Consider the following 14,105-nt stretch of genomic DNA (forward strand, 5'->3'; position numbering starts at 1 on the left):
ATCACTCCTCATCTTTATTGCAAAAACAATCACTTTATGCTGGAATATTTTTTTATATTTTATATTTTGTGGCATATTAGGCCCAACGGGAATGGATTTTTATATGAGTTTAATTATTTGATTATAGTTGGTTGTCTTAATTTACTGTCAAAAAAAAAAAAAGGGAACAACTTACAATCAAAGGCTTAAAATCAAGCCTAAAGTTGCGGTTAAGGAACTATTTATAAACCTTTTGGTTCGGTCACGAGCCACTATCTCGATTATATCATATTTTTTATCAGAAAAAGAGAAAACATTATCATTATTCTCGAGCTAATGGGATGATAAAGCGGGGACAAACATCAAGTGAAAGGCAAAATAATATAATGACAAACGATTACTTTGGCTGACTGTATAGTTTATTTTGAAGGCCACATTGATCATGAAAAAAAAGTTAATGCAGTAAAAAAAAATCGCATGTAGATATGGGGAGATAAAGCAAAGACAAACATCAAATAATGCTACACCTATCTTTAATATAATAGTTAATGATAACTAATTGATTAATCTGAACAAATTAAAAAAATTAGTTAAGCTAATTATTTGTAATAAATAGATATTGTCTTTTTAAAATACTATTACTAATCATGTGTATTAGTTAGAATTACTGTGCGATAAAATCTTTAAAATGTACAACTACTATAAGTACTAACTTACATATAAGACCAAATTAAAAATAAATTGGACTCTTATATTTAAAATTAAATTAAAAGTCAAAGTAAATCTTATATTAAAAACTGAAGATAGTAATATATTATATATATAATGACAAAGCGCAAACAAATATTAAAGGAATGATGGAACCAAAATCGTACATTGTTTAGTGTTTAAACTCTCTTGGAATTTTTGTCAGAAGAATATTGAAGAAATAAAAACCAAAGAACGGGCAATAAAAAGACGCAGAGCAAACCAAAATAAATATTTAAAAAATTGCATAGGAACCGATAAAAATCAAATATTTATTGCACGACAACCCCGCGTCATTAATATTGATACCATTCATAAACTTTAAATTTACAGGGGATATCGTTTACTATATAAATTTTAATTTAGATTTTTTAAATATTTAATGTATTTTTTATACTTTTGTCCTTAATTATTTATTCTCTCTTTTTTTTATACTTTCTCTTATCACACTTCTAACACATTCTTTCATTCTTTTTTATTTATTATAAGAATATATTTATAAACAAAAATATATTTTTAATCTATCTATTAATTTAACTAATTATTCATTATTAGTAAATTAGTTATTTAAAATTTATAATAATTATAATAATAACAGTAAAGGGTTAGACCAAGCACGTGCCTGGCAGGAGTCAAAATTGACGAGACAGCCGAATGATGAGTATACCCAGACAGAGTAAAGTAGCAACGGACATAGCTTTCCTCTTCCACCCTTATAATTTCATACCTGACCCGCCATGAAACCTCTTTAAGAAGCGTGAACGCATTAAGGAAACGTTTAATTAAAACCACTCATGAATTGACTGAGATGAATAACTATAACAGAATAATTTATATAATTATTTAATGGGATCATGTAATGTTTTTTCCTTTAAAATACTAGCTAGGCTAAAAGCCTAATAATAATTAAGCATTAGAGTCTATTTCCTGATGGATTAAGATTTAGCATTCGTTTGGTGGTTCTGATAAGATGATGCGTCGCTCATTTTCCTTGACACGAGCTTAGTCGCTGGCGAATTAGCAAATTATGGAGGTTAAAAAATTGATTAAATCCGATAAATATATAAAAAAATATATATTAATATTCATAGAAAGGATTATTAAGGGAGGAAATGAATGAAAAACTAATGCAGACACATATAATTAACCAAGGATCATCAGCTGCTCGATATACGCTAGTTTCTTTTAACGAATCCGAAGACAGTAGTACTACCTCCTCCGGTCCTAATTATAAAAACTAGTTGATTAATTTGAGGAGATTAAAAAAAGAAATTAAGTTAGTTATTTATAATAAATAGGTATTGTTTTTTTTAAATATTCTTGTTAATCAAGTGTATTAGTTAAAACTATTATTGTTAAAATGACTATATTAGGAAAAAATACATAAATATAAGAGATAAAGTGGATTAGGGTCTTATATTTAAGACCAAAACAAAAGTCAAACAAAGTCTTATATTAGGGACTGGAGGTAGTATTATTTTAATATATTTTTTACTCTTTTTTTAGGAAAAATTACACGCAGGTCCCATAGAAAACAAATAATTCTGAAAAAATCTTTGAAAATCTCCAAATGCTTCCTAAATTTCCAGGGACCTCAGAGTAAAAAATTAAAATTGTAAAATTACCTACTTGCTCTCACTGAATGACAACATGCACAGTTACAGTTACAACCTACACAGCAGTCAATTACAACATTTTCCATCAATGAGGGCAAGTAGGTAATTTCACAATTTTAATTTTTTTTCTCTGAAGTCCTTGGAGACTTAGGAAGTATTTTGGGATTTTGAGAGACTTTTTCAAAATTAATTACTTTTTGTGGAACCTGTGTGTAATTTCTTCTTTTTTTATCTCTCTTTTTCAGTTTATACAAAATTATGTAAAAAGCACACAAAAAATTGCGGAGCTGATTCGGTCTCAAGGGGATGGGCACGCTGGGAAAAAGAGAAGTAGTTTCGGTGTTCATCATTTTGATGAGTACTCTAAACTTATCAAATCTGGATCGTCTATATATGATTTGAGCGGTGCATATTTGAAATCTTTAATTAATTATTTTAAATAGAAAAAACTATTTTTTGAAAAAAATGATAGTTAAGAGATTATCTTTATTTTAGATTTTATCCATATTAAAATAATTATTTTTAATAAATAAAAAAAATCAAATCTTGACTATTTAAATAAGATATGGACTATTCAGATCTAATAAGTTTAAAGTGCCCATGAAAGCGATAAAGACTTAACTGGTTCCGGGGAAAAGAGCTAAAGAGGGCGCGAAGCTGGCGTGCGCGTGGCGTCACAGAGAAATTAGAAAATGGGGGGAGATGATGAGGATGTTGAAGATCCAACGGCTCAGAAGCCGAAACATCATAATTAACATGCAGAATAGTAAGTTTACATGATGCCCCGGTGCGTCTCCCGTGCTTAACAGCAAAGCGTGCCCAGGTGCCCATCAATTATGCTTCCCAAAATCAGCAGAACAAAAGAATTTCACCACAGAAAAGACGGCAAACTAATATCGAGATTATTGTTTCTTCCAAAAAATAACGATCTTTTTTTTTCTAAACGCTTTGCTTATTTCTTTGAATGTAATTATTTATTTCTTGAATTTAATTCACTTTATTTTTAATTAACATAAGTTTTATGAAGCTTAATATAATTATATGCGTGTGTGAAAAGATAATAAATTTAATTTTTTGGCCATCACAAATTTATTGGTTAACCTGTGCAGATAAAAAATGGATGAGATCATTTAAAAGCATATGTATACATAAAATTTTACATAGCAAAAAAATATGTGAATTGATTAGATGGAAGGTGTTGACTTAAAAGCTAGATTTAAATAAAATATAAAATTTTTTAAAAAGCATACTATATTTTTTATAAGTAGAACGAGCAAACGTAACCCTATTGAGGATAAATGTGAACTCTTCCAAGATATTGAAGAGAAAGAGTGTACCTATCCTAACTAAGATGCCGTGTGTACAAGAATAAGGATTCTAATCCCATACTCTTTCTTAGGCAACAATAACCCATGCCACTTAAATCAACCTGAGTTATATTATTTCCTCCGTCCTTAAATAGAAGTAATTGGAAAACACGCAAATTAAGAAGATCACAGCAACATCTATATATTAATACCTCCGGTCCTAATTATAAGAGCCAGTTGACTAATTTAAGAGATTAAGGATGTAAGTTGAGTTAGTTATTTGTCTTAAATAAGTGTTATTTTTTCTAAAATATCCTTACTAATCAAGTGTACTAACTAGAATTATCATTGTTAGAAGGGCTGTTTTGAAAAAAAAAAAGTATAAATATAGCAGACAAAGTAGATCGGAGTCTTATATTAAGAATTGGATGTAGTATTATGTAAAAATATTTTAAAAGCATTTATCCTCCATTTAAAGTCATAATATCCTAAACTCGAGTCATTTACCCTATTTAAAAGGGATATTTTTAGAACTACGTATTAGTTGTCACTTAAAACATTTTATCAGACTTATATTTGCTAGGTGGGGAAGTATAATTTTAATGAAATGGAGAGAAAAAAATCACATATTTAATTTAAAATAATGGAAAGAAAAAGAAAATATGTTACTAAATCCAGGCTATGGAAATGGAAGCCATGCACACGCGTGCAGTCACATATTGACATGAAAAAGCGACGGCATGATGGGGTTTCGACCGGGGCCCGCCGTCCTAACCGCAGAGGAGAAAAGGCAGTTGGGAGAGAGGTGATTGAGCGGTGAGAGTGACGCGCGAGGAGGAGAGCGTGGAGGGGATGTGTGAGAGTAAGTGAAGGATGTCAGGTGTCGCGTTCTGAACCCGGCAAGTCAAAATTAAAAGCCGCTTTCTTGTCCCCCAACGCGTCGTCTCTCTTTCCCTTGTTTTTCTCTGCCCCCCTCTACCCACTTCCCCCCACCCTATTTTGCACTCCTTAACCAAATATTCCTCTTCTGATTTACTCAAAAAAACATTATTCTTCTTATTTTTAATATAGAATTTAATTATTAAGTTAATTTAAGTTTTAAATATAAATTTTATTGTATATATTTATTTTTTTAAAAAAATTATCCCTATAGATACTTTCTTAATCATAATTAAGTAGAAGAGAGAGAGAGGATATTAAGAAAAATGATTATAATGTTTTAGGAAAAACATGTCATATTTCTTATGATTAACTAACTTACCTAACTTCTTTAATCTAATCAAATCAGTTAAATAGATCTTATATTAAGGACTAAATAGTATTATATAATTAAAAAAATAAATACATCCCTCGCCCCCGCTTATTCCTTTTATATTTATGAAAAAATGATCCCTAAATATTTTTAAGATTCAACGGTACTAAAAAGTTGAAAACATCAGAATGACTTGTTTTTTTATTAATTTTCCCCTCGAAATATAAGATAATTTTCTTAACATCCCACGAGTTTTTTATTACTAATTTTTAAAAGCATTGATGATGTGTGTGTTTTTTTGGGGCCAATTTGGATGGGTCATCCTCAGCTTTGCTACGCTGTGCTGGGCAAAGGATCGAGAATAAAAAGGTGTTTGGCTAATCCTATAAATGTTTCTTAAAAGTATTTTTTTACAAATCGAAAGAAACTCTTTCATATATTTACTTCGTATATTGTAAAAAATTTCTGAAATTATAGTTTTATTCTTGTCCAAACACCTCCAAAAGGGGTTGGAGAAGTTGTGGATGGATGGAATATATGGATTTCCTTATTTGTCCCGGGAGGGGGAAAATGACGCGGGGTCTAATGACGTGAAAGTATAAGAGGGGGGAGCCATGCATGTGAAGGGGTGGGGGCATTTGCGGAATTAAATAAGGGTTGTGTGTATAATGTTGAAGAAGGAATCTTGCCACTTTTGAAAAAAAGATAAACAGATAAAAGGTGCAGTAATGAGTGTGGTGGTTGAAATTACTGTCATATTTCCATATGTGGCTAAGCACGGTATATTTTTCTTTCATCCCACTCTTTTGTTTTTTACCTTCCCCTGCGATCAAATAAAAAGTCACACTATAATTAAAGCTAATCGCAAATAAAACAATAAAATGCAATAAATAAATCATAAATGAACAAACATCATATAATAAATTGACAGCGCATCATGACATTCACTGGGCATGTTTTACAGAACTCAAAGCCCAGCTTGACTGGGACATTGGATTAGCTTTTTAAAAGTAATTTTGTGTTGTGTGATGTAAGTACATGAACTTATATAAAAGCATTTTTCTTAAATACTTTTTAAGGGGGTTCTGGGATTTAAAAAGTATTTTTACGTAAATCAATATAAAATATTTCTTGTATATTTATTTCCTGTAAAATTATTTTTATTCGGATTCCACTCAAACGTTCCAAATCTAATTTCCCAGTTATGTAAGCAGAGAATGAGTATCAGTGTGTCAGTGTGTGTATACACACCAATGCACACGTATGCATCCTAAGCATATACTCTGCTTAAAAATGAGAATTTAAAAAGTAAAGGGTCATGTTTGGAATAAGCTAATTAATGTGTTTGCATGCGAAATTATAACCGTTGCTGTTGTTGTCATGATGATATGCTCCATTGAAGGCCGCATGGTGAAACAGGCCGTGAGGAGGTGATGCTAGGGGTAAAAGTGCCAATTAATTTACACAATCCTCAATTGGCTCCTCTTACTTTTTTTTTTTTTGGGGGTCAAAGGCTCCTCTTCGAAATTTACCGTAATGCATCACATATTTAAATCTAACCTCATCTTAATATATTTGTAGAAGAATTAGGGAAACAATTCCTTATTAGGAATTTTATTAACGAGGATAGTCCAAATCAGATTATTAATTCCAAGTGTATATAAAATTTGCAACATATATATTAATATTCTTTTGTATATAAAAGTCTATCATGTTCTTCTAGTCGATAAAAACTTTCAAGGGGAATTTTCTTCCAGTTTTCTCAATAACTTTCATGCCCGCTTATCGGCTTGCCTTCTATGGATAAATACTACTTCTTATTTTTAATAATAGAACTATTTTAATTTTTAGTTTAGTCTTAAATATAACATTTTAATTCACTTGTTTCTAATATTTTTTATTTTTAAAAACTAATTTTTATAGTAGTTACATATATTTAAATGTTTTATCAAATATTGAAGCCAATACACTTGATTATCAATAGTATTTAAGAAAAAAGTATCTGTTTATTATAAATAATCAACTCAACAAATTTTCTTAATGTATTCAAATTAATTAATTAGTTTTTATATTAAGGATAAGGGATAATATATTTTTTAAGCAAACTACTACCTCGGGTCTTTAATATAAGACATTGTTTGACTTTTATTTTGGTCCTAATTACAAGACCACAATCCATTTTATCTCTCATATTTATATATTCTTTCCCAAGATAGTTCCTCTAATAATGGTAGTTCTAGCCAATAAACTTGATTAGCAGGGATATTTTAGAAAAGACAATACATATTTATTACAAATAACTAACTTAATTTATTATTTAATATTTTTAAATTAGTCAACTAATTCTTATAATTAGTAGCGGAGGAAGTATTAATAAGTATAATTGATTCTCCGACTTCTTGTATAAATTCACTCGCCACGTGTATAGAAACAGAAATAGTGGGGGCCTTGTTGTAGTTGCCAGATCATCCCACACTAATAATGGAGGAATATGAGAGGAACAAAGCATGCAAAAATATATCCTATGCCCATGGCCATATTTCCACTTTAGGGTGTAATCACTTTGCACTTCCCATTTCTTGTCAAAAGATTCTCCAGTACCCCTCAATATGGTTCTGTCAAATAAGAAAATAAATACACTAATTTTTTAACCCAAAAAAAAAAAAAGACTTTCCCAGCAGTAAAACATACCACACATATTTTAGAAGGGCAGATCCTCTAACAGTAACATTCCACCACAATTACAAATTATTCCCGGAAAAACCATATTATTTGATACTCCCCCCGTTCTTAATATAAGATTTTGTTTAACTTTTATTTTAATTTTAAATATAAGACATCAATCTATTTTGTCTATCATATTTATACATTTTTTTCAAGATAGTCCTTCTAACAATAATAATTCTAACCAATATACTTAATTAGCAAGAATATTTTAGAAAAGACAACATCTATTTATTACAAATAACTAACTTAATTTTTATTAATTTTTTTAAACTAATTAATTAGTTCTTGTAATTAGAACTTGAATTGCCTGAGAAAAACCTCTTGCCCTGGAAATTCAACCAACACACGAAATATCCCGAGACGTCGTGCGATGAGTCGAAACCCACTGTTTGTTTGTCTGTACTGGCTTCTTAAAATTTTAATTTGAAAAATAAATAAAATAACGAGGCTAAATCGTTATCGCTATTTGCTTAAAACCATTTGGTTTTCAAACAGGCTTCGCTCATTTTTGTTTTCATGAAAAGGACATTTATGGGGTTTTCTGTTTTTAGGCAATATATTTATCAGGGTTGAAAACATCGTCATTAAAATTGTGAAAACTCATTAGTAATATTTAATATGAGGAAATTGGTTACGACTCATAAATAAGTGAACCCATATAGGTGGGATCAAAGAATACCATTTTCTCATGGTATTTTTTAATCCTAAGTGACAACTAGTCCGATATACCAAATACTCTTAATGGATTTTTTTTTAAATTTTAATTTTAATTTTTATCTTTTATTTTTAATGCTTCATACTAAATGTTACATTTGTTTCACTGCAATATATTTTTCTAGTTTTTAATATAAGACCTAACTAACTAATTTGAGTAGATTAAGAATATTAGTTAAAATAGTTAATATGAGATTTTTTTTTAAAACATCTTAAATATCTTCTTTAATTCCTCCCTCTCCTATTTTATTATTATTGGGAGAATATTAATAAGAATATCAGTAGGACTGATTTAAAAAAATGATGAATATATAAAATATATATTATATATAAGATTAATATTAACTTTCTAAAATAACTCCTATATCAAACACAGGAGCAAAGTGTGTATATATACTACTTCTGGTTTTAGTTATAAAAGTTTGGTTGTAGTCTATAAATATAAATAAATACGGGATGGGTGGTTGTATATATGTAATGTGTGGCGTCATTCCTAAAACAGGATTAGACTTTGATGCGCGAGTTCCCTCAATTGTTCGGCGGTTATTATTAAAGCTTAAAGCAACGCAATAAATTTGGAATTAATACATCAATTTATATACCTTTTAGCCCAAACATCAATAAATGTAATTGACGTAATTAGACGAGCCTTTCCGTTGTCACCCTCAGATAAATGGATCACGGTACTCTTAATTTAGGATTGATTTACTATAAATCTCACTATATGCTCATAATAATGTACTAATTTATGAGTACTAATCATATTATTCATAAATTATGAGTAGGATTACTTATTTCTCAAAATTTATATAATATGCTAGAAAATATTTCCTATTTAACAGAGTACGAAAAAAATAAACAAATAAAAGGAACAAAATGGTTCATTTCTAACTTGGTACAAATTCACAGGAAATGCCGCAATTGAAAATTAAAAAGGAGAGCAATATAAGGGGAGGTGTATTTTTTTCAAGACACTTTTTCTTTTTTATTAAAGCCCTTATTTTAATGCATTGAGCTTCACATCGGACAGCAAATAAGCTTTTGTTACGTTGTGACAAATGGAGGGTCCTTAGCTCCGTCTTCTCTCTCTCTCTCTCTCACAGCTACTCTCTGTGTATGCTCACTCAATCGCTCATCTCTTCTTCCGTTTCTTCTTCATCTTTCTGATCTGCTAATTGTACAGGTAAAGCGTTGCAATCTTTCATTTACAAGTCTTGCTTCCAAGTTTTGTTTTCTTTTCCTGGTCAAACCAAGCAATTGCCCGCCGATTTTCTTGCTATTTCCTGCAAACCTTACTGTTCCTCGCTCCTGCTTTGCTTTCCAGGCCACTTGGTGTGATTTCATTTTTCATTTCCTCATATTTTACTCTCAACAAATGATTAACATTCCAAACTAAGTTTTTCATTATCTGCAAAATTCTTTTTGGAGATTTGGTCCCTTTTCTTTCTTTTTGGGATGAGGGGTATTGCTCTTCATCTTAGCTTTTTGTTTTCTGATCGACCAAACTAAGAATAGTGGTTGCCTGGAGGGGTTGGTGCTTCTTCTTCACTGGATTTCTGTATCTCTTACTATCATTCTGGGTTTGCTAGTTTCTACTATTTAACTCCGTTGTCAGCATATGTGCGAATCTTCTACCTGTAAGGTCTTTTGCTGCTCCAGGACGATTTAACAAAGAGTGGGATCATAAATCATAATTTCCTCTCTTTATCTTTAATGGAACTTATCCTACGGGTCATTCTCCTTTAGTTGTTTTCCTGTAACTCCTGATAAATTCACTCTACCAAAAAAAAAAAAAAAAAACCTAACATGTATACTCTGGGTATTCATATGGGATTTTATATCGGTGACTGTTGCTTGTTTCCAAAAGAAAATATTTTGCGCACAAAGGTGGTGCTTCTATAGGTCATGGAAATTTTGAGAATCAAGCTACTGAGACTGATTATAAGAAAAATTGAGGAGCAGCCGGCTGTTATTTTAATTCTTTTTGTTCCATGTATTCTTTTCTTTAAACTTGGAAGTTTCTGGTTGCGGGATACCATTAAATTACTGAAACATTCGTTGCTTTTTCTGAACAATGCCAAATGTTGTGGTGTTTGGTAGGCCATACAAAATTGGGTGACTACCGCTTGAATTGTGATGTCTGCGCCGCTGCTCGGCATAGGCGAGGAAGAAGGTAAAACCAATGCTACTTTGCTGGTTTCCTCAACTGCGGCTGAAAATGGACTCCTCAATGCCACAGAGTTAAAAGAACGCAACTATATGGGATTATCTGATTCTTCTTCTGTGGACAGCTCAGTCCTGTCCTTCTCAGATGAGACTAAAAGTAACCTAAACCTAAAAGCCACAGAGCTGAGGCTTGGCCTTCCAGGATCTCAGTCTCCTGACCGGGACTCAGATCTCTGCTTGAGAAGCTCAGCTCAGCTGAATGAGAAACCCTTGTTTCCATTGCGCCCATTGACTGATGATCACCACTCTTCAACAAAGACTGCTGTTTTGGGCAGCAAGAGAGGGTTCTCAGATGCCATGAATGGTTTCTCAGAGGTAAATACTGGTTTAATTTAAGGATGCGTGTTTGTTAAATGCTGGGCCTCGCACTAAAAGCCCCCGGTGAATCTATATGCAGGCAAAATTTCTTGCTGATTCAGAGGCCAATAATGTACTGTCCCCCAGGCCTTCTCATAACATGGGATTGAAAACTAGTGGTGTGCTTGAGAATCTCGGGGCTCAAGCCAAAGCCAAAGAAGTAACACCAACAAAGGCAAAACTTGAGAGGCCTCATTCTGTCAAGGAAACTAGAGCAAACCTCGAAGGTTCTGCCAATAACAATAGCAATGCACCAGCTACCAAGTAAGCAGAAAGTAGGAACAAAAATTAATTTTGGGCCATGAGGCACCAATACTAACAGTCTTTGTAGCTCGTGCTGTATCATGTATCTGTCATCATGGATCCCTCTCCGGGGCTAAGCTATGGAAGTGATCTCTAATCATCCTTGTGTGTTGTGGCACAGGGCCCAAGTTGTGGGTTGGCCTCCTATAAGATCATTCAGGAAGAATTCACTGGCTACTACTTCAAAGAATACTGAAGAAGGAGATGGAAAAGCAGGATCTGGTGCGCTGTTCATCAAAGTCAGTATGGATGGTGCTCCATATTTAAGGAAGGTAGATTTGAAGAACTACTCCGCATATCCAGAACTTTCATCTGCACTGGAGAAGATGTTCAGCTGTTTTACCATAGGTAAGAAATTAATTAATTATACATGACCTCATCTAGCACTTAAAGAAAAATTCTTGATCTGTTTGCATGGATCCAGTTACTGCGTATTTTCATTGTGTTTTCAGGTCAATATGGCTCTCATGGAACTCTAGGCAGGGAGATTTTAAATGAAAGCAAGCTGAAGGATCTGCTTCATGGGTCTGAATATGTTCTAACCTATGAGGACAAAGAGGGGGACTGGATGCTTGTGGGTGATGTTCCGTGGGAGTAAGTTCCGACATGTCAATGCATTTGTTTTCTTTTAGCTGGTATTTCTTTATAGAAAGAACAAACCTTTTTAGACATAAGAAGTTTGTAAAATAAAAGCATGTTGGGTGTAACATTGTCGATCTTTTCATATTATTATGTGGTGAAATTTTAGTGTTCTTAAGGCTGGTTCCATCTATAGATTCTCGTGATTCTAAGCTGACATTTGGAGTGAAAAGTTGGTATTATGCCATACTTGCAACTTATAATGCTCATCTAAAGTAGAGATGAATTCAAAGTATCATGCATATCATGCATGCGCTGATCAAAGCAAAGTAATCTCACGAGCTCTAGCCTTTTATATCAAGCTATTGTTCCATAACATTGTTGTCTGTGGATGTTATGCCTGATGGCTGAAGAATTTAATGTGTAACTAATGACCTGTTGATCTGAGGGAAATGGGTTCCCCTTTTGAGGATTAGCAAATTTAATAGCGTGCGATGGCTGATGTTTTTGCTTGCCACAAATTATCTTTTGTAAGAGAAAGTCAAAACAGAGTTGCACCACATTAGCGTTATTGTAATACTTGTTATCAATTATGAATCTCATATTTCAACAATTTGCAGGATGTTCATTGATACATGCAGGAGGCTGAGGATCATGAAAAGTTCCGATGCCATTGGTCTTGGTTAGTATTTCGTTCACATCCATCTATGATTTAAGCTGGACCTATCTGAGTCTGAATAAGGTGCTAGTGAATTATATCAGAAGAGTCGAAAGGATCTTGCATGTAACCAATTTGCACAGTTAAATAATTAAACATTCAAAAAGGAGTTGAAAGAAAACCTTTCCGTCATAGATCAAAGTAAAAAGAAAGTTACTCCAGTGTGTGGCAGACTTGTAAGGCCGTCCAAGGGTCACCTGTCACTAAAGGATATAATTTCTAAATCCTGCATTGAAAAATCAACTGTGTCCATATGCTTCAGTTTGTTTTCTGCCACGATATGAGCTACATTGAACACCACCAGTTTTTTCCGCCCCTTTCAAAATCACCACATTTGATTCGAATTCGTTATATTTGAGCCGCTTGCAGCTCCAAGGGCTGTGGAAAAAAGCAAGAGTAGGAGCTAGGCAGCCTCACTCATCACGTTCTATCCAACTGTCTTTCTGATTGAAAGCTTCAAACTAGGCGGTAAAGCGAACAAGGACATGAATCGGATTTGCATCAAGCTGCCTTACTTATTCCTATTTACTGTTTGTGTGTTTCCTATTGTCATGCCATTTATGTTCAGTAACTTTTTGATTCAAGACTGTCCGACACGTTATGAAACCCCCCGCAAGACATTTATTATGGGAGTGCTTATGTTGTTATATCCTACGTGCCTAAGTTCCTGATGTGAGATGCAGGAATCTCTAGTATGTAAATTGCATTGTTGCTTCGACACGTCTTGTATGTTTTGTGTGATGAAAATTCACCCAGTTATGTGTGTCTGTCATTTAACTGTTTTACCGTTTCACGATTATTTATTATAACATTTTTATTACCTATCAATGTCACATGTTTGGTAGCGTTTTGAATCTAAGAACTGACACAACCAAAGGGTAGAAATTCCGAAGCCTGAGCTTTACTGTTCCTTTTTTTTTTTTTTACGGTGTTAATTTTTTTTTTCACAATATAAAAAACGTTGTGTTTGGTGATGCTTTTGAGTAAGGCCATAAAATTTGAGATATTGTCACGATTTTAGATATTTTTGTCGGGGGTTTCCCAAGCCACGCATGTGATTTGCAAATTCCGTTTCATTAAACAATGTCGAGATATGGATGATTCTGAAGTCCACCGTGGAGGAATCCGAATTCTTGGAATGCCCAGTTTCTACGTTGAGACTGGGTATTGAATGTGAATCATGTGAGATCTGATGAAACTTGCCATTTGTGACGTTATAATCCTTAATTTCAACAGTTCGGAGCAAGAATTGTGTGGAATTAAAGCGCGCGAGTATGCACTTGGCTTGGCTCTCGTCTTCTGGTCCTTTTTTTTTTTTTTTTTAAGACGACAGCGTATCATTTTCTAACCGTCAATATTGATCTCTCTCAAGATGACCAAAGTAAAATCTGAACCGCTCCCAAACTGAATTTATTTCATACACAAAGCTTCACCGAATCTTTATTAACATTTTCTTAAATTTCAATCTGGCTCCTTAAATTTACTAATTTCACTTTGTCCATAAATACGGTAGCATCTATTATCTTAATTTTATTTATGATGCATCTAGTATCTTGATATTATTTTTTTAGTGCTTTCAG

The 14,105-nt window shown here is 32.7% G+C and overlaps 1 protein-coding gene across 1 annotated transcript; it reads left to right on the forward strand.

The window, feature by feature from the left end:
• Positions 1 to 9,416: 9,416 nt before the first annotated feature.
• On the forward strand, positions 9,417 to 13,247 carry LOC114734319 (auxin-responsive protein IAA8). The gene is made up of 7 exons (XM_028921933.1): positions 9,417 to 9,525; positions 10,443 to 10,883; positions 10,966 to 11,189; positions 11,350 to 11,576; positions 11,681 to 11,822; positions 12,428 to 12,489; positions 12,895 to 13,247. Exons 2-7 carry the CDS (start codon positions 10,479 to 10,481, stop codon positions 12,930 to 12,932), a joined length of 1,098 nt encoding a protein of 365 aa, XP_028777766.1. The 5' UTR covers positions 9,417 to 9,525; positions 10,443 to 10,478; the 3' UTR covers positions 12,933 to 13,247.
• The last annotated feature ends 858 nt before the right edge of the window (positions 13,248 to 14,105 follow it).

Source organism: Neltuma alba, unplaced genomic scaffold (genome assembly GCF_004799145.2).
Source record: "Neltuma alba isolate B1F8T4 unplaced genomic scaffold, ASM479914v2 tig00013085_pilon, whole genome shotgun sequence".
NCBI lineage: Eukaryota > Viridiplantae > Streptophyta > Magnoliopsida > Fabales > Fabaceae > Neltuma > Neltuma alba.